This window comes from Plecotus auritus, assembly GCF_963455305.1.
Source record: "Plecotus auritus genome assembly, chromosome: 9".
In the NCBI taxonomy this organism is placed as follows: Eukaryota; Metazoa; Chordata; class Mammalia; order Chiroptera; family Vespertilionidae; genus Plecotus; species Plecotus auritus.
In genome coordinates, this window is record NC_137783.1 from 139,298,672 (window position 1) to 139,324,569 (window position 25,898).

Below are 25,898 nucleotides of genomic sequence, written 5' to 3' on the forward strand. Positions count from 1 at the left end.
AGATCTCAAACATTAGCCGTTAATATTAATCTTCCTATTATCCCACAAGTAAGCTCCATTGGACTGCTGTTTCCTCTCACAGGCTCTGCTGCTCTTTTGCCTTTTTACACCTTATCCATCCCTCAAGCCTCAGTTTCACTGCCTCCTCCAGGAAGCGTTCCCTGAATGACTCTCCAAGGCTCCATCTTCTTCTGATTTTGAAGGCTACATACTAGTATTTTAGACTCAATCATGTTTTCAGCAACTGTTCTTTGAAGCTTCATTGTGTGGGATAAAAATTCCCTGAACAAAGACCTCTGCTTCTGCATTCTCCTCATCTCTTAACACCTGCTACAGTGTAGTGCACACAGTAGGTGCTCACAAAACAATTATGCTAGTCAACTGGGAGATTCCAGGAAACTGGAAACAGAATCCCTGTGTTCCCAAGACGAGGCTTTTTGTCTATTTTTAGAGTTTAAATGTTTTTTTTTTTTAAATATTTTTCCAAATTCCACTCTGTCTTTACATTACAACCACACCAATCTTTTCATGTCAGCCAGATGTACATTTCTTCCTCTCCACCCAAAATATACCAGAGTTTGAAAAATGAGGTGCTGGATCTGAGAGCACGAGATAGAGAAAGTGCTCTCTAAACCCTGCCTATTCTTGTCAGGCTGAAGACCTGGAGGAATTAGCTCTGGGTGAAAGGGAAGGTTCTGATGGCTCAGCTCTGGGCCGTTAGACGCTGGTTTTCTATGGAGGGACAAATGGGACTTTGAAACATGAAGTCCTTGCTTCTGGAGGGTCAGCACTCTTGTCAGGCACCTCAGAGCACTCCTCAGGGGACAGGCGGGGAAACATCTGGTCACACTGAAGTCAGGATTGAGGATTGGCCCTACTACCCTGGCTGCGGTGGCCACTGCAGGAAAACACTGGTTCACACGCCGGCTTGATGGGGGTCCATTGCCGGGCTGGTGGTGGTGGTGGTAGTTTATAAGTACAAATTTGCAATTGTCACCAAGATAAATGACCATTTGGCCTGGTGGGACCCTGGAGGCAGGGGCCTTCATCCCATGTGGTTCTGGGTGTCTGGAGAGACTTGATGGTCCCAGTACTGAGTCCTCCAGAGGAACACAGAGGCCACGGTCTCCTCTGGGTGAGTGAGTGAATGCTGGTTCCCGGCTGCCCTGAACACCAACCAGCCAACAGCAGTAACAAGACCGCACAATTATTAAGCACTCATCATGTGCCAGACACTGTGCTGAGTGCTTTACATGTATTTTCCCACCTGGTATTTTACAGTAGCCCTGAGAGGTGAGGACTAGCGTCTCCATCTTCCAGATTAGGAACCGCCTCTGAGGTGGCCAGCCCCGCAGTCATAGGTGACAGCAGAGCTGGGACTCCCCGTGTCCTCTCCAGCCCAGGGGCCAGTGATCACATGGTGTCTCTGCCCCTTTGCCAGTGCTTCTCCTCCACTACACTTTGGGAGGCCAGGGGTCCGTTTGTCTTGTCACCAACGAGTCCCTGGTGCCCATGCAGGCCTGGCCTGTGGGAGATGCTCAGTCAATATTTATTTATGCAAAGAGTAAAGGACTGAGGTGCTCAGCCTGTCGGCTGTGTCGCCAGGTCTCCCTTCATAAGGACAGCAGTGGCTCCCGATTCCCACCTAGGGGGCCAGCAGTGGTCCTTAGGAAGGAGATGGGCGGTGGGGTGCAGGACTGGCCTGGAACGCTGTCTGCCAGCAAATCCACTCTAACACCCCTGAACCGCCTCCCCGCCCGCCCCGCCCCTTGACCCTGCCCAAGAGGCACAACTGGAGTCAGTCCTTCCCATACCTGAGAAGTGAAAGGGTGGGGGATGGGCTGGGGTGTGTGTTGGGGTATTGGCGCTGAAGGGTGGTTGGCTCTTGTTCTGGGTTCTGGAGTTCCTCGGCTGCGGCTCCAGCCGGACTGGGGGGTGGGCACTCAGGCCAAGGCCTTAGAAGAGCGCCTCGGTGCGGGATGGGTGGGTGGATGGGAGGGCAGGGCAAGAGGTGCTAGTGCGCAGCCTGCGTCCTCGAACGCCGGCCTTCCAAAACCTGGGGTGTGGGTGTGGCTCCCCTCGCGCGGGGTGGGTGGGGGCTGGCACAGGAGCTGGCCTGCGGAGGGGGTGTCCGCAGCGCTGGTGGCTGGGGCAGAGCGGGGGTTAGGGGGCGGGAGCGGGCAGGATCGCGCGGGGAGCGGAGGGCGCGCGCTGGCGGGGTGGGGAAGAGCAGGGGGCGGGCTGCCACCGAGGGGCGGGCGGCTTTGGGGGGGTGGAGCCGGGACCGCAGCTCCCGCTGCTGGGATCGGCGCTGTAGCCGCCGCCGCCGCTGCTGCTGCCGCCGCCGCTGCTCTGGGCTCGGGACTCCGGACTCCAGGCAGGCGGCAGGCGCTCGGCGAGGCTCCGGCGCCGCGGCTGCTGCTCTTCTCCGGTGCCCGAGGCTGCGGCGCTCTGGGACCCGGCTGCTGGCCCGGTACCCCTCCGTTCGGGTCCCGGGTCCCGCGTCTTGCCCCGGAGAAAGCACTCCGCCAGCTGAGCCGCCCGGGCTCGCGCCCTCGGGCCATGAAGTGGGGCCAGTGAGGGGCGCGCGGAGGAGGTGGAGGAGAGGGAGGCCGCGGAGGAGTGCGCGGGAGGCGCAGGATGCCGCCGCCACCGCCGCCGCCCGCCGACCCGGGGCGAGCCTGACTCCAGACCCGAGGATGGAGCCTGCGCTGGGCGCTGCGGCGGCTCCCGGTGCGCCCCCGACCAGGTATCGGCCGGGCCGGCTGCTCCCGGGGTGGGCGGGCGGGCGCCGACACTCGCTGCAGCAGCCGGGAGGGGCGCGGGAGTAGCGGGAGACGCCCCTCGGCTCGGGGACAGTTGCTACGGGCTGTGCGCGGCCGGGGGACAGCGGCGTGTTGGGCGCAGGACGGCTCCCCGGCTAGCGGCGAGTAAGCCCCGCGATCACCCTAGCCCACCCGCCCCCAGGAGGGAGGGCAGCAAACTTGAGACGCGCAGCAGCTGAGAACTCGGGGGCTCACTGTCCCGCAGCCTGCCCGCCTCCGAGCTGCTGAGTCGCCTGGAGACCCTGAGGTCCCCACACCTGCACCAACTTTCCAAACCAGGGCTGCACTCAGAGTCAGGGGGCTGTCCCTCCTGATTGCGGCTCCCAGTCCCGGCTCCGCACCCCCACGACCACTTTGCCGTGGGCCCCCGGGCCCGGGGATGGTGCAGAGCCCCCCATGGGAAGCCAGAACCAGCCGCCCACTCTTCCCCCGCAGGACTCTGGGGCACCCTTCCCAGGCTCTAGGAACCCAATGCCTGCTTTCACAGTAACAGCCCAGAACAGCCTGGCTGGGAAGCCAATGGTAAGACCCGAGGGTCCTCGTGGGGTGGCATCTTGGTGGCCTGATTTGCTATGCCACAGGGTGACCCTCCCCCCATCCCGGACCTGCCCTTTCCCAGGACTGACTCCTCCTCGCTGGTGCCGGTTTTCTTCCGTGGATTTAAACACTGCTCCTAAGCGGGAGGCTCCTAAGAAGGGCGACAGGGGAGTCCAGGTGCCAGAGGATGGGTGCCGTTGACGGAGAGGTGGAGGCAGGAGAGGGGAAGGCGGATGTCCAGTCAAGGACAAACATTGAGCCCAGCATCTTTCCGAGGGCTGGTAAGGGCGGGGGGGGGGGGGGGGGGGCAGGGGGACCTAGGACTGTGGCCAGGAGATGGGTTCCCTGGCTGGGAAGGTAGCTGCTTTGGCAAGCCAAAGGAAGCAGTAGGTATAGGAGGCAAGCAGGTGGGGACTGAGTACAGGTACCTGCCCCTAGGGGTTCCTCAACCCTTCCAGTAGGGCCAGGTGTCTCAGGCAGAGAGCTTACCTGGGCAGGCAGGTCCCAGACTCCAGTCCTCAGTAGCTGGGGACATTCGCAGGCATCACCATGACCCTGTTTCTTTTCTAAGCGCTCGCACTCACCGTCATGACTCACACATTGGATTCACCAGGGAGGTATCAATCCTCAACCTCTTTTCTTCCCTTCCCTCCTGGGTCTTCAGGGAGCTGCCGGGAAAGGAGGGGGCAGATTTGGGGGCCTTAGTCCCCTGTGGAAGGCCAGGAGCCTGGAGATGCAAACTTTCATTTCTCTGCTATTGTCACAATCAGGGCAAGTGAATGGCCATTGGTCAGGCCAGGGTGGAGGGCAAGTGAGAGGAAGTCTCTGCTAATGATCCCACTAACCCTGTGGTGGTGGGGCGGTGGGGGGAGAGGGAAGGTAGGCTTTGAAATCGTGGCCAGTGCCTGCTCCCAGCACATAGGCTAACTAACACCCAGCCGCCTCATCTCCATGCAGAAAGAAACTCATTTCTCCCCCTAAATTCCAAATTTCCCTCTTTGCTGAATGTTGCAAAGCTCTTGGCCAGAGGTTTCCTCCTTAGCATCTGAAGTCAGGCTTCTCTTGTAGACAGCTTCCCTTCTCCCCAGCCCCCTGCCCCCTCAGCCATTTGAGGTCCTCATTAAGAGGAATGTAGAGCCCCCTTACCTCCTGCCCTCCCCCACATAGTGCCATAGTTCCATGGGCAGGCTGGTGAGGATGGCGCCGATGTTGGGGTGTGTGTGCCAGCTGTGCACACATAGAGGAGGTGTACATCTGTGCTCCACTGAGTCTGCAGGGGACCCAGATGTTAGGCTCTCACGGGGGGGGGGGGGGCAGGCTTACGCCCCCTCTCCTTGCCTACTTCCCTGCCTTCCTTCCTTGCCTACTGTGTCTCTCTACTTTTCCAACTCACTTTGCATTGGTGCGGGGAGGGAGCATTTGATATTCATAATCTGGTTCAGAGAAGGTCCCGAAGCCCTGAGTCACTGTATGGTTTCCATGGAAACAGACTTGTTCAGAGGACTCGGTGTAGTGCGGTGGTGGTGGGGAAGAGGGAAACATATAGTAAAATCAGGCTCCACAAGTGTGGCAGGAGTTGGATCAACTCCCTTCAAGGGGGCCAGGGAGAGGCTGGGCAAGGCACTGGGGGCCTCATAGGAGGGGCTGCTTATCCCACCCATTGGAATCTCCCATCAGGGGCTGCTCATCTCCCCTGTGGCTCTTGGCAGGCTGCTGCTTCTCCCTTGGGCCTTCTGTCTGGGTGCTAAGGCTCCTGGCTGCTACTCTATGCCTCAGTTTCCCCCTCTGTGAAATAGAGAAAAGAGCACCTACCTCAGGGCTGCTGGGAAGGTCAAACATGTTACTATGAAGAACACACTCTGAATGGAGAGCTATAGTAAGTGTTCATAAGTGTCATTTTTACCAGTTCAGGGCCTTTGAAGACACTCCCCCAGCACATTCATCTGGAGCCATCCTCTGTGTCCTGGTAGGTGGTCTTGACATCTGGCAGGTCTGGCCTCGTGCTTTGGAAGAGCTGCCCTCAGCAACCTGGTGCACCCCCAGCTGGGAACCAGCCGTCCATTTCTTCCTCCCACCGAGCATTTATTAAGGTTGCTGGGGGCCTGGCACCATGCTAGGGAGCCCTGGCTCCCGTTGAGACCCCACCTGTCTAGGAGCTTTATGGGAACAAATCCAAGTCCAGATGAATGGGCAGCTTCTTGCCTTAGCTCGCATGGTATCGGGTAGAGGGCGAGGGGAGGAGAGTCCCAGCTCTGAGGACAGAGAGAAGGGATGGGGGCAACTTTCCTCGATCCTGGAGAGGCCAGTTCACGTAGCTGGAGAGGCATCTCCCTCTTGATGATCTGCCCAAGAGGGATCAGGGAATTTCAGAAAAGTAACAAACCCTAACCTTCTCCCCCGTTCCCCACTTCCCCGGCTCAGGTTAAACCTCTATCACATAAGTGTTCCCAGCATACCATACAGGTCTGGACAGGCTCAGGGCTCCCGCCTGTCCCACCAGCAGGCGGGGAGAGGGGCCTGACCACTGCTGCTGCTTACCTGGGGCAGTGGCTCCGGGACATTCTGGGTCCCAGTGACGGCTCAGCCAGCGTCTCCCTCACCAGCCTTCTCCATGCTGCCCGCCCCTCCCTGGCCTGCAGACAAGCCCTGCTCTTTGTGTCACTGGTCCTCTCCTCCCGTGAGGTGGGCTTCAGCTCCAGGCTCCCATCACTGCCAGCTCTCAGAGCTGCAGGGCCTCCTTCCTCTCCACCAGCCCCGTGTTACAGATGGGAAAACTGCGATTCTTGAGGTTGTCTGCTTGGCTAGCTGTGGCCGCTCCCAGCTCCACACAGCCCTGGGGTGCCCTTCCCTCTTCCCGGGCTCTCCAGGTAGCCCCAGATGCTGGCTAGCACCCCGCTTCCCTCCCCCCAGACTCTCAGTTTCCTGCCAAGTTCTCCCCCCCAGGTCTCTCTGGACTGTTTTGCTGTCCTCATTGGTGTTCACAACACCTTCCAATGTAATATCCTCTGCAAATTTCATTAACGGACTGTTTACTCCCTCTCTCAGGATCATTAATGAAGATGTTAGATAAGATCTGACCCAGGCTGGGTCTTGGCAGCCCTGCCCCCACATCCAGACTCTGTCCCTCAGTCCTTCATCCTGTACTTGCCTCCTCCACTTGGGACCCTTGGGACCCACCCCCTCCTGCTTTTGGCCACATGACAAGTGCTTAGGGCCAAGTCTGTTTGAATTAATTTTGTAAGATTACTCGGGGCGCTATATCAAATGCTTTGCTAAAAATCAAGATATATTACCCTGCCTGCATTTCCTTCATCTACCAGTCTTGTAATTCTATCAAAAAAGCTATCAAGTTTGTCAGGCATGATTTGTTCTTTATAAATCCCCACGGTGCCACGTGGGGCACAGAGTTCCCGCGCTTTCTCAATGTTTAGAGATTCCCTCTTTGTGTTTGCTCCTTGATTAGAGCTGGGAATTGTCAGGATGCTCACTGTGTCCTCCTCGGGGATGGGGAATAGGGCACAGCCCTTCTCTACTCGGGTTCTCTGCTGGGGGAGGTAGTCTGGGGTCCCAAGCTGGTCACCAGGGTGATGGGTGGTGGAGGGAGGGCTGGTGCTCTCCCTTATGGATTCTGCAGGCAGATGAGGCGACAGACAAGTATGATGCCAACACTCCAAGGCATCATTAACTGAGTAATTGCTGTGTCCCAGGAAGTATGCTAAGAGCGTGATGGGTGAGGGGATCTCATTTAAGCCCCTCACCTGCCCTTGGAGGTGGGCTACTGGGGCTCAGAGAGAGTCAGGCTGTCCAGGACCCGAGGTCTGGGTTGCACACACTGCTGAGTTTCCTGTAAGCACTTACAGGATATGTACAGGATCAGGGGAGCTGCTTGGGGTGGTTCAGGTCAAGGGTATTAGGAGGTCAGAGGGGAAGGAATGGAAACCTGTAGGGAAAACCTTGGAGGGTGAGGACCTCGCGGCATTTGCACGTTGCACACAGCGCCCATAGTCTGAACGCAGTTCCCACCCTGCCACCTCCCAGCTGTGGGAGCAAGTCCCTTAGCCTCTGTGAGCCTTGGTCCCACACCTGTGGGATGGGTCCCTGGTGAGCAGCTGCCATTATGTCTACTTATGAGGTCCCTGTTGATGTAGGGGCAGGAACACTCATCGGTTGTCATGTTACCAATGGGTGGCTCTCCCTAAGGCTTGTCCAGGCGACAGAGGAGTGACAGGTTGAACTGTGCTGGCATCCGTGGGACCAGCTGAGGGCTGGGGGAGTTCTGAGCTTAAGGAGCAGGACGACCTTCTCTGGGCCTTGAGCCCAATCCGGAGCCCCAGTCCAGACCATTCAGGCCAGGTGGTAATGAAGACGTGCTTGGTGTCTTCTGGCTGCATAGGATCTCAGCATTCCTGGGCTCCTGGACCACGAAAGCACCCACTCCCCCCTGGACTCTCCCAGCCAGCCCTGGAGCCCCAGGCTGCAGAGGGGGAGGTGTGCTGGCTGCTGTCTATCAGGTGCTACAACAGGCAGGTCCCTTCTAATCTGTGATAATCTTCCTTTTTGCCATTCAGCTCGGGAGAGAACTGCCAGGGAACCAGGCAGGAGGGGCCATGAGCAGCCTCTCATGTCTCCAGCCGACACCCGGGGACCTGATCCTCAGAGATGGTCGGTCAATGGGTGTTTGTTGGATGAGCCCATGCCTGGGCTGGGATAAATGCCGAGGTTAAGGTGGGCACCAGCGTGTCCTGGGACCCTGGTGGCCACCTCAGCCCTGCACTCCTTGCCCCTCCCTCCTGGTCTCCAGGTGCTGGGTGATGCTCTTGCTCTTGGGTGGGGTCTGGAGGCTTAACTTTGTGCTTAGGGTCAAGGCCAAGGCCAGGGCTCGGAGCTGAGCTTGAATCCTGGCTGCACCACAGATGAGCTGCGCGTGCTTGGACCAGCCCCCTCGCTGCTGCTCATCTGTGAAAGATGGCAGTTGAACCTGCGGTAAGGGCCCACTTGATGGGAGCCAGGACCCTGATCATCTCTGAGTATCCATTCCTGTAGCCCCTCCATCCTGTGCTCAAGCCCCAAGGGCCAGGTGAGCCTCCCACATGCCCAGCCCTCCCTTCTCCCCAGGGCCCAGCTGGGCCTTAGGCAGGTGGCTCCGAGACTGGAGACTCTGAGATCCAGGGACAGACGGCCCTCCTCCCGACCCCTCTGGCAGCAGCTGCCTGTACTTGAGCTCCTATTGGAGGTTTCCCATCCTTGAAAATGGGAGGATGGGGCCAAGCCCCGGTGTCTAGGGGGTGAGGCCTCAGTACTATTCCCACTCTGACCATGGCTGCTGGGGAGGGGAGGGAGGACAGGAAACCAGGCCTTCTGCCCAGTGTCGGGGCAGAAGGGTTCCGCTTGCCACCCGCCAGGCTGGCTATAAGACTGGCCTGAGGGAACTGGGCCCTTCTGACTCATCTCTCCCCCAGCGGTGCCCGGCACTCTGGGCCTTGTGCCAGGAGGTCAGTCACTCTCCCCACTGCTGGGGAAAACTTTCCTCAGGTCGGGAGCTGGGACCCCGCTGGCTGGCTGGGCCCAGGGCAGGACCCCAAACAGCAAGGGTCCCCAAGCACACAGGCAGGGTGAGCTTCAGTAGGGGAACCTTTAACATTTCATGTCCTTCAACATTCGCAGGCCACTGTTCCCTGTTTGCAGGTTAAAGTATCCCCTAAAAGTCACGCTCAGGATTCCCACTTCCCGGGTACTGCTTGGTGCCCAGCACTGTGCTCAGCTGTTGGCATTCATCAGCTTTCTGTCTCACAACCCAACTATTGGAAATACTCTGTGGTCCACTGGCTCATTTCATAGATAACGGAGGCCTGTAGAGGGCAAGTGCCTTCACCAGCGTCTCACAGCGATAAAGCCCCAGCAGTGGGAGTCAAGTCTGAACCCAGCCACCCCCCCAGCCTGCCTCTTCCCATGCACAGGTGTCCCCAATGTCATCACTGTGGGCACTGGAGTGACCTGCTCTGGAGACACACGAGCTCAGAGAAGGCAGCGGGCCAGTCCCTCCTTGTGCTTGTCTTTGGAGCCAGGATTGTGAGAACTCATCCCCACTGGAGTCACTGAAGGATGTACTGGTTCTGCCTGTAGAGTCTGTGGGTAGGCCTTGGGGCCCAGGGTCTCTAGAGATTGCACAACACAACACCATGTTTGTGTTGGTGCAGATGCTGGGGAGAAGGTCTGTAGACATCACAGTGTCAGGGGCATGACCCCACAGCGAAGCACTCATGCCTCCAGTCTCCGGGGGCTGACCCAGGCCACGAGGCTAAGTCTGGACACCAGATCGCCTCACCTGCAGGGTTGCATTGGCTGGATTACGCGCTGGCACACTGCTCACCTTGAAGGATGCTCTAGGACACAGCCCCAGGAAACTTGTCCGGGGGCTCATTAGGCTTGGGGCCTGGAGGACGGGAAGACATGCTCGGGGCTCCCGAGGAGACCCTTCAGGAGAAATTTCATGCTGAATTCAGTATCAGGAATAGCTGGGTATCTCCTGAGCAGATGCTTTAATCTTCAACTCATGGATCCTCTGAAATATATCCATGAAATATTTCCCTTTTCCGATTGGCTGCCGGGGAGCTTTGACCTATATGTGAAGCCCAGAAGTAGCTTGGCTCTTGCACACTGACCTGACTCCTATTTCTTTCCCTTTCATATCCCCGTTTTCTACTTTCCGCATTTCATCGCCTCGTTTTCTGTAGGAAGAAAAAACCTGTTGTTTTATGTTTTAGTCTTGAGCAAACAAACAAACAGACAAACAGTGGATCAGTGCTGGCTACTCCAGACATAGGGATTATGCATTTCCTTTCTGCAGTCCCCATCCCAGAGGTCTGTTTGCCAGCTCCTCCCTCCCTGTCCAGTTTCCCTTGCCCCTTGCTCCAGTTCCAGGGACTCCAGAGCCTTGAGGTCCATCCATACCAGCTCCTGCGTGTGGTTAGAAATATGATATTCAGATTTTTTTCTTTGCTTTCCCTACCTCCCTAGAGCTTCACAAACTGTTTTTAGGGAGAAGAAGCTGGGAGGGCAGTCATTTCCCCAACCAGGTCCCCTTTGAGGTCTCGCTCCTTTTCAGCTCCTGCTCTGTCTCAGCAGCCCCAGCTGACTGCTGTCCTTAGTGGCCTGTCTGAGCAGACAGAGCCCCATTCTGGCGGAAAGGTGGTGACTCTGACCCCAGTGCCTTGGAAATGGAGGAGGAGAGAGCTGGCTGGCAGTGCCCCGGGGACAGAATAGTTGGCACAGTGAGGTGCCAGTGCTGATTTTTGGACCCCACCCTGTCATTAGTCCTCGGTTCTTATATGGGTGGCTTCACTCCATCCCCAAAAGTTAATAAACTCAAACTGAACCAAAAGCTCAGTGTAAACTGTGCCTTTCTCGTACCCCTGTCTCCTAGTGGCCTCCCTCCCCGCCCTCACCCCAGGACTTCTACAGTTACTGGCTCAGCACAAGTTCTTTCAGTAGTTGTTTATGCACATACACACACACACACACACACACACACACACACACCCCTGTTCAAAAGTCAGCAATGGTGATGTAATATTGCACGCGGGTTTCTGGCCCTAGTTGTTTACTTAATAGCTGGGTGATGTGTGTGGAGCTTTCTCTGTTGGTGTTAATTGAAAAGAAAGTCTTAGAGTTGGGAGAGTGCTACTAGTAGAAGGTTCCTGGACCTCCTGAAGCCCACTCATGGGTGCCCCTTTTCCCTAGAGGCTTAACCTCTCCAATCCTGTGTGTAAAATTGTGGGCACAAATGGGTCTTTCTGGGAGGAGGCGTTGTGTCTCTCCAAGGAGTTTGTGGCCCAGAAAAGGCAGAGTCACAACTCTGGGTTGCATGGGATTTTATGGGGGGAGGGGGGCGGGAAGGGATGAGGCTGGGGACAGGGTGGGGCAAATGCAGCAGAGGGCAGAGCCCCGTGTTTCTGGGTCCCACTGGGACAGCTGTGGATCGGACTGAGGTGGGAGGCAGAGCTGCCCAGACCTGGTATTTTCTTGGAAGATGCCTGGGGCCTTACTACTCCCAAAGAAGGGTCCCCTGTGTTCAGTGAGAGTGGCCCTGACTCTGAGAGTGGAGTATGGGGCCTTCCTTGGATCAGAAATGCCATGGTCAGACCTGGGAGTCACTGGATCTATGGAAAAACAGAGGCACAGAGACCAGGGGGAAAGTATAAGATCACAGGCCAGGGAAAGGCAGAGGCTGTGGGCTGCCCCTGCCTGTGACAGTTCAGTGTTCCCTCCCCTGCCAGAGCAGAATGAGACACGGGAGGAGAGGCCCTCGGGATGAGGTTTGGCTGCCTGTTGCTGCTTGCCTTTTGGCGTGTGGATAAGGAAGAGGGGGGTGCACAGAGCAGAGACCACAGCCAGGGTGGGCGTGTAATCATCACACCTCACTGCATCCTGCAACCTCACCTCCCGTTGGCTGCCTCCTCACATTAAGCTGCAGCCAACCAGGCAGGAATTCTGAACCGGCAAAGACGCAGGACTAAGAGCTGCACTACAGAATATGACCACTAGAGGGCAGCAGGAGCGCCATTGCGGTAGCTCAGCATGAGAAGGTAGCCGGGCTGGGAGAGGAGCCCCTGAGGAAGGGATGGTGGGCAGAGGCCTCCTGGCAGAGGTCTGGGCACAGAGGTCAGGGAGAGTGTGTGCCACAGTCAGTGATGATTTGTTCTGAGGCGTACCTCGAGATAAAAACCAAATACTACATTTAATGATGATGATAGTCAGTTACATTCATTGAGTGCTTACTCTATGCTAGACACTATTAATGAATGAATCCTCACAACAGCCTTGTTAAAATTATTCCCATTTTGCAGGTGAGAAAACAGAGGTCAAGAGAAATTAAGAAACCTGGCCATCAATGGGGCTGGTGTCAGAGTCCATGTCCCAAGCCTGAGGCTGTGCCATATTCTATGCCTGGCATTGACTAAATGCTTTAAGTTCTTCGATTCTATGATGAGACCCACTTTACAGATGGGGAAACCTAGACTCAGAGACAGTGAGTCACCCGGGTCCACACACCTGTTAAGTGACATCTAAGTGAGTGTGGTTCCATGGCTTGAGCTCTTGGCTCGGAATTACAGTTCTCCCCTGCAGAGGTGTTTCCCACCCCCTTCCCCCACCATGCCATAATCTGTGCCCTAATATTAAGGTGGCTGACACGGAAATCTGAGCTTTCTGCTGGGAGTGGGAGTTCACCAAGTCTCCCACCTTCCAACAGAAGTTACAGATTCTAGGTCTAAGATTTGCCTGGATTTCAACTAACCAGAGGTAGAGGGAGGCCATGCCAGAGGCTGCTAGAAGCTCAGGGAGGGGACCTGGCTTTGAGGTGGAGGGCCTTGTGGAGTCCCTTGCAGTGATCAAAGCTCCCCTGGGGACAATGGGACCTGGTTCCAGGGCCTCTGTTTTTCAGGGCACATGCCTCTAGCATACCAAAAAGGTTTGGCCAGCCCTGGCCCCTGCTCTGCCAGGCCGGCAGGACAGCAGGGGCATTTCTAGGAGGACCGACTTCCTCCATCCTGCCGTTCCCATGCCCTGGTGTTGCCCTTCTGGGGGAAAGGCGATGGCTGGCAATGGGGCCTTTGAACGCATTCCCCTCCTTGGTACCCAGGCTGCACCTTATGAATCTGAGTCCCACTTTCTTAGGGATTTAGAACATCGAGATGCTTCAGTTACTTCTGCTTCATTAGTAAAGGCAGTAGCTTCCAATCCTGCCTTAAGTTTCTCCGGGTGGGGGCAGGGAAGGAAAAAACTGAAACGGTCCCCTCCTTGCAGCATGCTCCTCTTTATTCTGTTTCTGCAACTGGAATTCTATAGTTAAATGAAGTCTCTTTAAGGGCTCTGTTTCCTGTCCTGGTGAGGACCAAAGAGGGTGGAATGTGAGTGGAATAGGGATCAGGGAGGAGGATTCGAACATGGACTCCAGAGCACAGTGCCTGGGCTGGAATCCTGACTCTACCCCCTACTAGAAATGTATCAAACCTTTCAGAGCCTCAGCTTCCTTATCTGTAAAATGGGGATATTACAGCATCAGTCTTACATGGTTGGCACGAGGGTGAGATGCGCTGCTGCCTGTGAAGGGAGCATATGCCCGGGAGAAGCATCATGAATGCCCAGTAAGTGCTTGCCTTCCTTTGTGCTTTTACCCATAGTGCCTGTCTCATGCTGAGCCACGGGCAGATGTCTGCCCCCTTCCAATGTCCAGTCCCTCTCTGGCTGGTTCACAAATGGGCTGGGGACATTGATCAAATGCATGTTTGAAGGCCAAGTATGTGTAAGCTGGAGGAACAGAAAGTCAAATCTCCTTCGAGGGAAAACAGTGTGGGCTCTGGAGAACCTGCTAGATGTGGGTTAACCTAGACGTGAGATCAAACAGTTTTCTCCACTCTCTGTGCCTCAGCTGCTTGTGAAATGAAGCTTATACTGGCTTCCACAGGAAGTTCTTTTTTTTTTTTTTTTTTTTTTTTTTTTTTTTTTTTTTTTTTTTTTTTTCATGGAAATGAGAAAAGTTAAAGCCGTTCCATTTTTATTGGTATTGATAAATAATAATAGTCAATCCATTGACAATAAAGCCTTTGAATATCTCTTGTTGAGTCAGGGGAATAGGATCTATTCATCTAATTAGGCATACTCCACATTAAAAATAAAATATTTTGCATATAATTTCCTTTGTAATTAAATCTAAAAACTATAATTTTGAGAAGTAGCCATCATAACTCTTTTTTTTTTTTTTTTTTTTTGGCTTATAGAAATCCTTACAGAGGATTTTCTTTTATTTTTTTTTTATTTTTTTTTTTTATTTTTTTTTTTCAAATTTTTATTAAGGTATTATATGTGTACATATCTTACCATTGCCCCCCACCCCCACCCCACTCCCATACATGCCCTCACCCCCCAATGTTTTGCATCCGTTGGTTACTCTTATATACATGCATATAAGTCCTTCAGTTGATCTCTTATTTCCCCCACCTCTCCCTAACCTTACCACTGTAATTTGACAGTCTGTTTGATGCTTTACTGCCTCTGTAACTATCTTTTTGTTCATCAGTTTATAATGTTTTTCATTATCCCCAAATGAGTGGGATCATGTGGTATTTTTCTTTCATTGACTGGCTTATTTCACTTAGCATAATGTTCTCTAATTCCATCCAAGTGCCTACAAATGGTAGTAATTCCTTCTTTTTTACGGCAGCGTAGTATTCCATTGTGTAGATGTACCATAGTTTTCTGATCCAGTCATCTGCTGATGGGCACCTAGGCTGTTTCCAAATCTTAGCTATTGTAAATTGTGCTGCTATGAACATAGGGGTGCATATATCCTTTCTGATTGGTGTTTCTGGTTTCTTAGGATATATTCCTAGGAGTGGGATTACTGGGTCAAATGGGAGTTCCATTTTCAGTTTTTTGAGGAAACTCCATACTGTTCTCCACAGTGGCTGCACCAGTCTGCATTCCCACCAGCAGTGCACGAGGGTTCCTTTTTCTCCGCATCCTCGCCAACACTTGTCGTTTGTTGATTTGTTGATGATAGCCATTCTGACAGGTGTGAGATGGTATCGCATTGTCGTTTTGATTTGCATCTCTCGGATAATTAGTGACTTTGAGCATGTTTTCATGTGTCTCTTGGCCTTCCTTCTGTCTTCTTTCGAAAAGCTTCTATTTAGGTCCGTTGCCCATTTTTTTATTGGATCATTTATCTTCCTTTTATTAAGTTGTATAAGCTGCCTGTAGATGTTGGAAATTAAACCTTTATCAGTGATACCATTTGCAAATATGTTCTCCCATACAGTGGGGTTTCTTGTTGTTTTGTTGATGGTTTCTTTTGCTGTGCAAAAGCTTTTTATTTTGATGTAGTCCCATTTGTTTATTTTCTGTTTGGCTTCCATTGCCCTAGGGGCAGTATCACTGAAAAAGTTCTTTTGGCAAATGTCTGAGATTTTGCTGCCTGTGGATTCCTCTAGTATTTTTATGGTTTCCCGTCTTATATTTAAGTCCTGTACCCATTTTGAGTTTATTTTTGTGTATGGTGTAAGTTGGTGATCTAGTTTCATTTTTTTGCATGTATCTGTCCAATTTTCCCAACACCATTTATTAAAGAGACTGTCTTGACTCCATTGTATGCTCATGCCTCCTTTGTCAAATATTAAGTGCGCATATTGGTTTGGGTCGATATCTGGATTCTCTATTCTGTTCCATTGATCTATATGTCTGTTCTTGTGCCAGTACCAGGCTGTTTTGATGACAGTGGCTTTGTAATACAGCTTGAAATCTGGTATTGAGATCCCTCCTACTTTATTCTTCTTTCTCAGGATTGCTGTGGCTATTCGGGGTCTTTTTTTATTCCAGATGAATTTTTGGAGAGTTCTTTCTAGGTCTGTGAAATACGCCGTTGGTATTTTAATGGGGAGTGCATTGAATCTATAGATTGCTTTGGGTAGTATGGACATTTTAATGATGTTGATTCTACCAATCCATGAACATGGTATGTTCTTCCATCTGTTTACATCTTCCTCTATCTCTTTTTTCAGTGTCCTGTAGTTTTCCGCATATAGGTCTTTTACCTCCTTGGTTAGGTTTATTCCTAAGTATCTTAATTTTTTTGGTGCGATGGAAAATGGGATTGCTTTTTTAGTCTCTCTTTCTGTAAGTTCACTACTGGTATATAGAAATGCCATAGATTTCTTGGCGTTAATTTTGTATCCTGCTACATTGCCGAATTCATTTATTAAGTCTGTTAGTTTTTTGATGGAGTCTTTCGGGTTTTTTATGTACAATATCATGTCATCTGCAAATAAGGACAGCTTTACTTCTTCTTTTCCAATTTGGATGCCTTTTATTTCTTCTTCTTGTCTAATTGCAGTGGCTAATACTTCCAGTACTATGTCAAACAGGAGTGGTGAGAGTGGGCATCCCTGTCTTGTTCCTGTTCTTAGGGGAAATGGTTTTAGTTTTTGCCCATTGAGTATGATGTTAGCTGTGGGTTTATCATATATAGCTTTTATGATGTTGAGGTATGATCCTTCTATTCCCACCTTGTTGAGAGTTTTTATCAAGAAAGGGTGTTGGATTTTGTCAAATGCTTTTTCTGCATCAATTGATATGACTATGTGATTTTTATCTCTCAATTTGTTTATGTGATGTATCACATTTATTGATTTGCGGATATTGAACCATCCTTGCATTCCTGGGATAAACCCTACTTGGTCATGGTGTATGATCTTTCTGATGTACTGCTGGATCCGATTTGCTAGAATTTTGTTGAGGATTTTGGCATCTACATTCATGAGGGATATTGGCCTGTAATTCTCTTTCATTGTGTTGTCTTTATCTGGTTTTGGTATTAGGGTGATGCTGGCTTCATAGAAGGAGCTTGGAAGTGTTCCTTCCTCTTGAATTTTTTGGAATAGTCTGAGGAGGATAGGTTTTAGTTCTTCCTTGAATGTTTGGTAGAACTCTCCTGTGAAGCCATCTGGCCCCGGGCTTTTGTTTGCCGGAAGCTCTTTGATGACTGCTTCAATTTCTTCCATAGTTACTGGCATGTTGAGCTGTTTAGATTCTTCCTGATTGAGTTTTGGAAGGTTATATTTTTCTAGGAATATGTCCATTTCCTCCAGGTTGTCCAGTTTGTTGGAATAGAGTTGTTCGTAGTATTTTTTAACAATCCTTTGTATTTCGGCGGGATCTGTTGTTATTTCACCTCTTTCATTTCTGATCTTGTTTATTTGGGTCCTCTCCCTTTGCTTCTTGGTGAGCCTGGCTAGAGGTTCATCAATCTTGTTTATCCTTTCAAAGAACCAGCTCTTGGTTTTGTTGATCTTTTGTATTGTTTCTTTGGTCTCTATGTCGTTTATCTGTGCTCTGATCTTTATTATTTCCTTCCTTCTGCTTACACTGGGCTTTTCTTGTTGCTCTTTTTCTAACTCTTTGAGTTGTTGGGTTAGGTAATTTATTACCCCTGTTTCTTGTTTTTTGCAGTAGGCTTGTAGAGCTATGAACTTCCCTCTCAAGACTGCTTTCGCTGTGTCCCATAGATTTTGGATTGTAGTGTTTTCATTGTCATTTGTTGTCATGATGTTTTTTATTTCTTCTTTGATCTCTCTGGTAACCCAGTCATGGTTTAATAGCATGCTGTTTAGTCTCCATGTGTTTGATTTCTTTGGGTTGTTTTTATTGTAGTTGATTTCCAGTTTTATGCCACTGTGGTCTGAGAAGATGCTTGATATGATTTCTATCTTCTTGAATTTGAAGAGACTTTGCCTATGTCCCAACATATGGTCTATCTTTGAAAATGACCCATGTGCGCTTGAGAAGAATGTATATTCTGTGGCTTTGGGGTGAAATGTTCTGAAGATGTCAATTAATTCCATCTGGTCTAGTGAGTCATTTAGGATTGATGTTTCTTTGCTGATGTTTTGTTTAGAGGATTTGTCCAATGGTGATAGTGGGGTATTAAAGTCTCCTACTATGATTGTATTGCTGTCAATGTCTCCCTTGATATCCTCCAGGAGTTTTTTTATGTATTTGGGTGCTCCTGTATTGGGTGCATATATGTTTACCAGAGTTATTTCTTCTTGTTGGATTGCTCCCTTTAGTATTATGAAATGGCCTTCCTTATCTCTTGTTATGTCCTTCAGTTTGAGATCTAATTTGTCAGAAATAAGTATTGCTACCCCAGCTTTTTTTTCAGTTCCATTTGCCTGGAAAACCTTTTTCCATCCCTTCACCCTCAGTCTGTGTGCGTCTTTTTTTCTGAGGTGGGTTTCTTGTAGACAGCAGATATATGGGTCGTGTTTTCTTATCCAATCTGTTACCCTATGTCTTTTGATTGGGGCATTTAATCCATTTACATTTAAAGTTATTATTGATAGGTACTTATTTGTCGCCATTCCTATTCTTTACCCCTGTGTTACTTCTTCGCTTCCTGTTTCTTTCTTTCTTTCTTTCTTTCTTTCTTTTTTTTTTTTTTTTTTTTTTTTTTTTTACAGTAGACCCTTTAGCATTTCTTGCATTGCTGGTTTGGTGGTAATAAATTCCCTTAGTCCTTTTTTGTCTGTGAAGCTCCTGATTTCACCTTCAATTTTGATTGACAGCCTTGCTGGGTACAGTATTCTTGGATTCAGCCCCTTCCTTTGCATGACTTTGTATATTTCATTCCATTCCCTTCTGGCCTGATGAGTTTCTGTTGAGAAATCAGTTGCTAGTCTGATGGGGGTTCCTTTGTATGTAACTTTCTGTCTCTCTCTTGCTGCTTTTAAGATTCTTACTTTGTCGTTGGTGTTTGCCAATTTAATTATAATGTGCCTTGGCGTCGGTCTTTTGGGGTTCATTTTGCTTGGGACTCTGTGAGCTTCTTGGATTTGTGTGGGTTTTTTCTTCCCTATATCTGGGAAATTTTCTGTCATTATTTCTTCAAAGAGGTTTTCTATTCCTTGCTCAGCTTCCTTTCCTTCTGGAACCCCTATTATGCGGATGTTGTTTTGTTTCGTGTTGTCCCAAAGTTCCCTTAGACTCTCCTCCTGCCTTTTAATTTTTTTTTCTAGAAGTTGCTTTTCTTGGGTATTTTTTTCCATCTTGTCTTCTAGCTCACTGATGCGGTCCTCTGCTTCTTCTAGTCTACTCTTGATGCTTTCTATTGAGTTCTTTACAGCAGCGATGTCATTTTTCATTTCTTCTTGGTTCTTCTTCATTTCCTCTTGGTTCTTGCTCATATTGTCGAATTTGTCTTCCATTCTTTTCAGCCACCTTATGACCATTTCTCTGAATTCTTTTTCTGGAAGGTTGCTTGCCTCCATTTCGTTTACTTCCTTTTCTGGTGATGCCTGCTTTTCTTTCATATGCGGGCTGCTTCTTTGTCTCCCCATGGTCTCTCTTCTCTGGGTGTCTGGTTATGTAGTTCTCTCTCTCCTGGGTTGATTTAAAGGCACAAAATACAGCACTACCAGGTACAACTCACAAGGCACTGAACAGGAATGTATTCACGATATTAATAACCTCCAATAAAGGTGACCTCCAGAGAAAGGCAAATTAGGTGATAGGAGAGACAGAAGAAGAGGAAAAAAGAAAGAAAGAAAGAAAAAAAGAAAAAAGGAGTGTGAAAATGAAATTGGGAAAAGGGAAAGTAAAGAGAAAAAAAAAGAAGTAAGAGACAAGAAATTGACTAAGAGAGAAAGGGGAACAGACTATATATATTGGGGATAAAACTCCAATAGAACAATCACTAATCCCAGCAAATGCCAGCAACAAGTGCCTGGGGATTAGTACAAACTACAACACCAACTAATATGGAGTGAGGCAAGGTTAAGCTGAAGCACAAAACAAACAAAAGAATAAACAAAAGAAGAATAAGCAAAATAATCTCACAAAAAAAGCATAAAAATTGGATATAATCTACATTCAAGCAAACAACAACAAAAGGACAGAGATAAGGACAAGTTTATGGATAACTCAGACAGCGAAGGGAGAGGTGTATGTGGACTTGGAGCAGGGGATTGGAGATTAGATATGTAAGTAGGGTGAAATTTTAACAAGGGGTAAACAGAAAGAATAGGGAAAATCTAAAGCAGTAAAAGGGTAAGACAAACAGGACACTGAAAAGGGGGAGGTTAGGAAGAGAGTGATGGCCTAAAGGTAGAGTTGAGATAGAGTAAAACGATGCTAAAGGAAAGATAAAAAATAGAATGTAGAACCCTAATCCCAAAATAAAATGAAGAGAAAATAAAATGACACTTTAAAAAAATAAAAAAAAAAAGATAAAATAGCAGTAGTAATAATACGGATTGAAAATAAAAATGTAATCATTAAAAAGGCAAAATCAAGTGATGAAAAAAGAAAAAAAAGTTTCTTGATTAAAAGATGCAAAAAATGAAAATTAAAAAAAAAATAAAAAAATAAAAAAAATAAAAGGTAAAAATAAAATGTGGAGTAGTGAAGGTCATTCACTTCCTCTGTTTTTCTGTTTGGCACACCTGTTTCTCAGTCCAGACAGTATTGCAGTTCCCTGCGATCCACTGCTCTTCGGTGTTGTAAGCCAGTCCTGATTTTAAGCAGGCGGTGTGTCTTAATTTCTCGTATTCCTTTATTTTTGATTACACAAGAGTCAATTTGTGATTCAGCCCCTGGGTGGCAGTGTTTCTGGATTGACTTCCGGGTCTATCTATGGCCTCTCTAGGCAGTGTTAGAGCCTTCTTTCCCTGTGGCACTGGGGCCTGTGGGAGTGGTCTGCCTCAGAGCTGACTCTCTGATGGTCACTCCCCGCTCCGATCCCCAGGTTCCAGAAAAACAACCTTCCCCTGCAGTCTCCCAGGGTGTCCCCAACTGGGTGATCCTATGTATTGGGCTTAGTAATCAGAAGCAGGGATTTGAAGAGAAAAAAGCCTAAGTGTGCGAACTCCGGGACTGCGAGTAAGCCCAGGCACCCAGGGAGCGCACGGGCTGCGCGTAAGTCTGGACTGCCTGAAATTCTTAGGGTGTCCCTGCACTTCAGATCAAAATGGGTTGCTTTTTAGAGTGCCCTTCTCTTAGCAGCTCTGAGGACCCCTTTCCACAGTCACAGATCACGCCAGCCCCTACAGCCACGGATTTTTCTAGGCACAGACTTCCCTGGTCCTCCAGCTCCCGCAAAACGCGCGTTCCTCTCTCCCGCCGGGACCAGAGACCTCACCTTATCCCAGGCGAAATCTGACCTTTCCGTGGTGGAGTGTAGAGCTTCTCTGAACCCGTGTGGTTGCGCCAGTTGGGGAGCGTTGTTCTGGGGCTCGCAGCTGTTCCTGGGGTGCCGCAGTTGTGGATTCTCAGGCTTCAGATAAGCTCCACTTTCCGGATCAAGATCCACAGGAAGTTCTTGCGAGGAATAAATGAGCTCCCAGGTAAAGGGCTTAGCACATAGGCTGCACTCAATAGATGCTAACCAAAATAATGCTATGATCTTGGTGTTTTAACTTAGAATCATCGGAGAGCATGAAGGTCACGTTTACTTTTGCTTTGAGTTTCAGGTAGCCTTTCTCCATCGGGCGTGGTTGGCAGAAGACCCTCCCTCCCCAACTCTCGCTTCCTGCAGGGCTCAGCATCTGGGCTGTTGTGACTGAGCTGCCATCCCGCCCCCTGCAGTCCCCCCCCACCCCCCCGGAGGTGTGAGGTGAGCCCCCCCGCCCCCTGCCCTTGCTGATTTCCACTAACCCCCTCCTGGGTAGTTACTGAACAAGTTGGAATTTGAAAGGTCAGGCTGTTCTATTGATTTAAAATGCAGAACCAGCTGGGGTTGTGCGCCAGCCCAATTTCTGGGATAAGTTTGACATTCTGTTCCATCATTAGAGGCTGAGTGCTGAGGCTGGTTGGGTGGGTCTGGTCACCAGAGCTGAATGGACAGAACCAGCTAGGCCGGGAGTGTCTGTGGCCAGTGGATTTCTTTGCAGCTCCATTGTGTGATGAGTGTGTGTGGGTGCCTCCCTGGGGTGTTTTTCCATGTGGGGTACCAACTCTTGGTCAGCTAGGGGTGCAAGCTTGCCAGCTCTCTGCCCACTGGTCCTGGTGTGAGCGGAGGGACTGTGGCTGGTTAGGAGGGCATGGGTAGGTAGGTGGGGAAAGTGAGAGGAGGGGTATGATGTAGCCCAGGACTCAGAGGGCTGGATGCAGGGGGTCAGAGATGGCACTGGGTTATTTGGAGCCCTGCGTCAGTGATAGATATGGGAGAGCAGGCAGCACCTTCATCACCCAGCCCTCCTGGGGGACAGGGGGGAGTCAGTAGAGCACAGGACACATGAGAGGGGAGGGGACCTGGCTTTGAGGTGGAGGGCCTTGTGGAGTCCCTTGCGGTGATCAAAGCTCTCCTGGGGACAATGGGACCTGGTTCCAGGGCCTCTGTTTTTCCCAAGGGGTAGGAAGGGAGGTGCTGGGAGCCCAACCCCGTTTACAGACCCCCTCCTCTCCCTGTCTCTGCAGCTTGCTGGCCACAGGGCTGCTGCACAGGAGACCTGGCGGCTGTGGACTCCCCAGCTCGGAGCAGCCCCTCTTTGGTGAGTGGTGGTCCCTCCCTGCATTTGCCCTTGGAGTAGCCCCAGCCCGCCCCCAGGGCCTGCAGCTGAACTAGCCTCTCTTGGGGGGACTTCCAGATGTTCAGGTTGGCTCCTTGCCCCGAACCCTGGGCACACCGTTCACTTTCACAGCTCTTCTCATCCCCATGCTTTCCTTGAGGTGCTCCTTCTGGTCCACACCCTCCTCTTCTCTCTGGTTCTCTGGGGCCATTGCTGGGCTACCGGTGGGTCCCCGAGCTCACTCTGTGCACAGAAGGGGCTGAGGGCGCTTGAGGACTGGCTGAGGTGGAGGGGTCAGTTAGCTCTGCTGTCACTGGGGGTCACCTGCCCATGGCCTGGACTGCTTCCCTCTGTGGCTGGGAGCAAACCAGGAGGACCCTGGGGCCTGGGAAAGGATGATTCTCAACAGCCCCTGGCCTTGTCTCTGCTCTGGGCCAGGTGACTCTTAGAGCCCCCACGGGCCCCAGGAGTCCTCATGTGGAGTAAGCTGGTCACTGCATCCATACGTCAGGGGATGGTGGTGGTTGACACAGTTGTCCTCAGCGGGCATGGCTGAGTGGATACTGGCAGCTCACTGACTCACAGAGCACCAGGGTCCTTTCCGCACGGGGCTTAGGAGGCATCTGACATGGAGTCTTCTTCCTCCAGGGGGTGAACAGGGATGGAGGAAAGATGACCACGGGGCTCCGTTTGTGAGGGTGGGAAGAAGATGCAGGTGGGCCCAGGAGATGCCAGCAGGGGCGACAGGTGGTGGCAGGGGAATGGCCACACCCTATATGTGGGGTTGGGGGAGTTAGTGTCTTGCCCTAAGGGCCCCACTAAGGAACTGAGAACTTCTGCTGGGAGGCCCTGCGGCCTTCCGTAGCTTAAACCCTGCAGAACAGGGTCCAGGGAATCGGTTTGTTCAGTTCAGTGACTCCCCCAGAGAATGGTGCAGCCCAGGGTAGAAGCTACTCGGGCCTTAGGTGCAGTGAGTGAGCCCTGGGCAGGGAGCAGGGGGGACTTCCCTGCACCCCCCTGGAGTCTGACTCTTATTCTGTGTGAGGCACCCAAGCCTGGCTGCCCCCTAATGGCTGCCCGCCTTTGCCTGCAGAGCTCGAAAGGTGGAGAAGCAGCCCCATGAAGGTGCCCAGCCATGCAATGTTCCTGGAAGGCCGTCCTCCTCCTCGCCCTGGCCTCCATCGCCATCCAGTACACGGCCATCCGCACCTTCACCGCCAAGTCCTTACACACCTGCCCGGGGCTGGCCGAGGCGGGACTGGCCGAGCGGCTGTGCGAAGAGGGCCCCACCTTCACCTATAACCTCTCCCGCAAGACCCACATCCTCATCCTGGCCACCACGCGGAGCGGCTCCTCCTTCGTGGGCCAGCTCTTCAACCAGCACCTGGACGTCTTCTACCTGTTCGAGCCCCTCTACCACGTGCAGAACACGCTCATCCCCCGCTTCACCCAGGGCAGGAGCCCCGCGGACCGGCGGGTCATGCTGGGCGCCAGCCGGGACCTCCTGAGGAGCCTCTACGACTGTGACCTCCACTTCCTGGAGAACTACATCAAGCCGCCGCCCGTCAACCACACCACCGACAGGGTCTTCCGCCGGGGGGCCAGCCGGGTGCTGTGCTCCCGCCCCGTGTGCGACCCGCCGGGCTCCGCCGACCTGGTGCTGGAGGAAGGCGACTGCGTGCGCAAGTGCGGCCTGCTGAACCTGACCGTGGCCGCCGAGGCCTGCCGGGAGCGCAGCCACGTGGCCATCAAGACAGTGCGGGTGCCCGAGGTGAACGACCTGCGGGCTCTGGTTGAAGACCCCCGGCTAAACCTCAAGGTCATCCAGCTGGTCCGAGACCCGCGGGGCATCCTGGCTTCCCGCAGCGAGACCTTCCGGGACACCTACCGGCTCTGGCGGCTCTGGTACGGCACCGGGAGGAAACCCTACAACCTGGACGTGACCCAGCTGACCACGGTGTGCGAGGACTTCTCCAACTCCGTGTCCACCGGCCTCATGCGGCCCTCGTGGCTCAAAGGCAAGTACATGCTGGTGCGCTACGAGGACCTGGCCCGGAACCCCATGAAGAAGACGGAGGAGATCTATGGGTTCCTGGGCATCCCCTTGGACGGCCACGTGGCCCGCTGGATCCAGAACAACACGCAGGGCGACCCCGCCTTGGGCAAGCACAAGTACGGCACCGTGCGCAACTCGGCCGCCACTGCCGAGAAGTGGCGCTTCCGCCTCTCCTATGACATTGTGGCCTTTGCCCAGAACGCCTGCCAGCGGGTGCTGGCGCAGCTGGGCTACCGGATGGCCACCTCGGAGGAGGAGCTCAAGAACCCCTCCATCAGCCTGGTGGAGGAGCGGGACTTCCGCCCTTTCTCGTGACAGGGGCTCGTGGGTGGGGGTGAGGGGCACATGGCGTCGGTTTTGATAAAATGGACCGTTTTTTAACTGTTGCCTTATTTCCCCTTCCCTCTTCCACCCTGTCTTTGTGTCCTTCCTGCCCCTTGCCCACCTCCCCTCTCCCCCCACTTCCTCTGCCTCTTTTGTCTCTGAAATTTGCACTATGTCTTGGACAGGAATCACTGGGGCAGAGGGGGAGTGAAGTGGGGTACAGCCCACCCCCCACCCCACCCCATTCAGACACACGGATGTTGGGTCTCTGTGTGGATGGTGACAATGTTTACAAGCACCACACTCACACATTCACATATGTGCACATACACACAGGCGCCCACCAGGAGAGACACCCCGAACCACACAACTTCTGAAACTTTTGAATAGACGAGTGGTCAGGGCACGGTAGTTTTTGCACTGTCTTACTTCTACAAGGTAAGAGGGTCATAACAAAAGGCCACCGCTCTCTAATTTATGAATGGTGTCTGTCCCTCCTCCTCCTGCTTCTTGCCCCCAATGCCCGCTGCCCCCTTTGGAGCATAGAAACTGCCCCCTCCTGCCCACCCTTGCCTGTTGGGGAGCAGGTTTTTACTGTGAGGTGAATGTGGACCTTGTTTATTTTTTCCAGACTGTGGCAATGCTGTCTGTCTGTCTGAGTCTTGTGGCTGCCCCTGGACCAGTGATGGCTGATAAATCTTATGGGTTTCTGATTGATATTGGGGTCCATCTGTGATACTTCTTTGTGCCAAAAAGAAAAAAAAAGAGTGGATCAATTTGCTAAATGAACATTGAAATGCTTTATCTGTGTTTTCTGTAAATAAAAGAGTGCAATAATATCTGGGTGTGATGGTGGGCTATGCTGCGTGGGTGAGGGCAGGCCTGGGTGGGGTCTAGGTGCTTCTGGCTTTGGGGAGGAGAGAAGGAGTTGGAGGTGGGGATTCAGTGTCTAGAGCAGCCGTGGGCAAACTACGGCCCGCAGGCCGGATCCAGCCCGTTCGGCTGTTCTATCCGGCCCGCAGAGCCGAAAGAGCGGAGGGTTCTCTTGCTCTCCCCTCCGCTCCTTTACTTTGAATTTATATTAGTTCACACAAACAC

At 51.7% G+C, this 25,898-nt stretch overlaps 1 protein-coding gene across 7 annotated transcripts; it reads left to right on the forward strand.

The window, feature by feature from the left end:
• The first annotated feature begins 2,260 nt into the window (after positions 1 to 2,260).
• CHST1 (carbohydrate sulfotransferase 1) lies at positions 2,261 to 25,639 on the forward strand. 7 transcript variants are annotated; one of them, XM_080641565.1, is made up of 4 exons: positions 2,261 to 2,749; positions 21,377 to 21,525; positions 22,329 to 22,402; positions 23,514 to 25,639. In XM_080641565.1, exon 4 carries the CDS (start codon positions 23,556 to 23,558, stop codon positions 24,789 to 24,791), a length of 1,236 nt encoding a protein of 411 aa, XP_080497691.1. In that variant the 5' UTR covers positions 2,261 to 2,749; positions 21,377 to 21,525; positions 22,329 to 22,402; positions 23,514 to 23,555; the 3' UTR covers positions 24,792 to 25,639. The 7 variants fall into 7 exon arrangements, with proteins under 7 accessions (XP_080497691.1, XP_080497692.1, XP_080497697.1 ...); XM_080641566.1 differs by having other exon boundaries at positions 2,299 to 2,749; positions 21,383 to 21,525; XM_080641567.1 differs by lacking the exon at positions 2,261 to 2,749 and adding an exon at positions 3,093 to 3,347.
• The last annotated feature ends 259 nt before the right edge of the window (positions 25,640 to 25,898 follow it).

Coding starts and splice junctions, on each gene's coding strand:
- CHST1 (XM_080641565.1), top strand. CDS start 23,556: ATGCAATGTTCCTGGAAGGCCGTCCTCCTCCTCGCCCTGGCCTCCATC.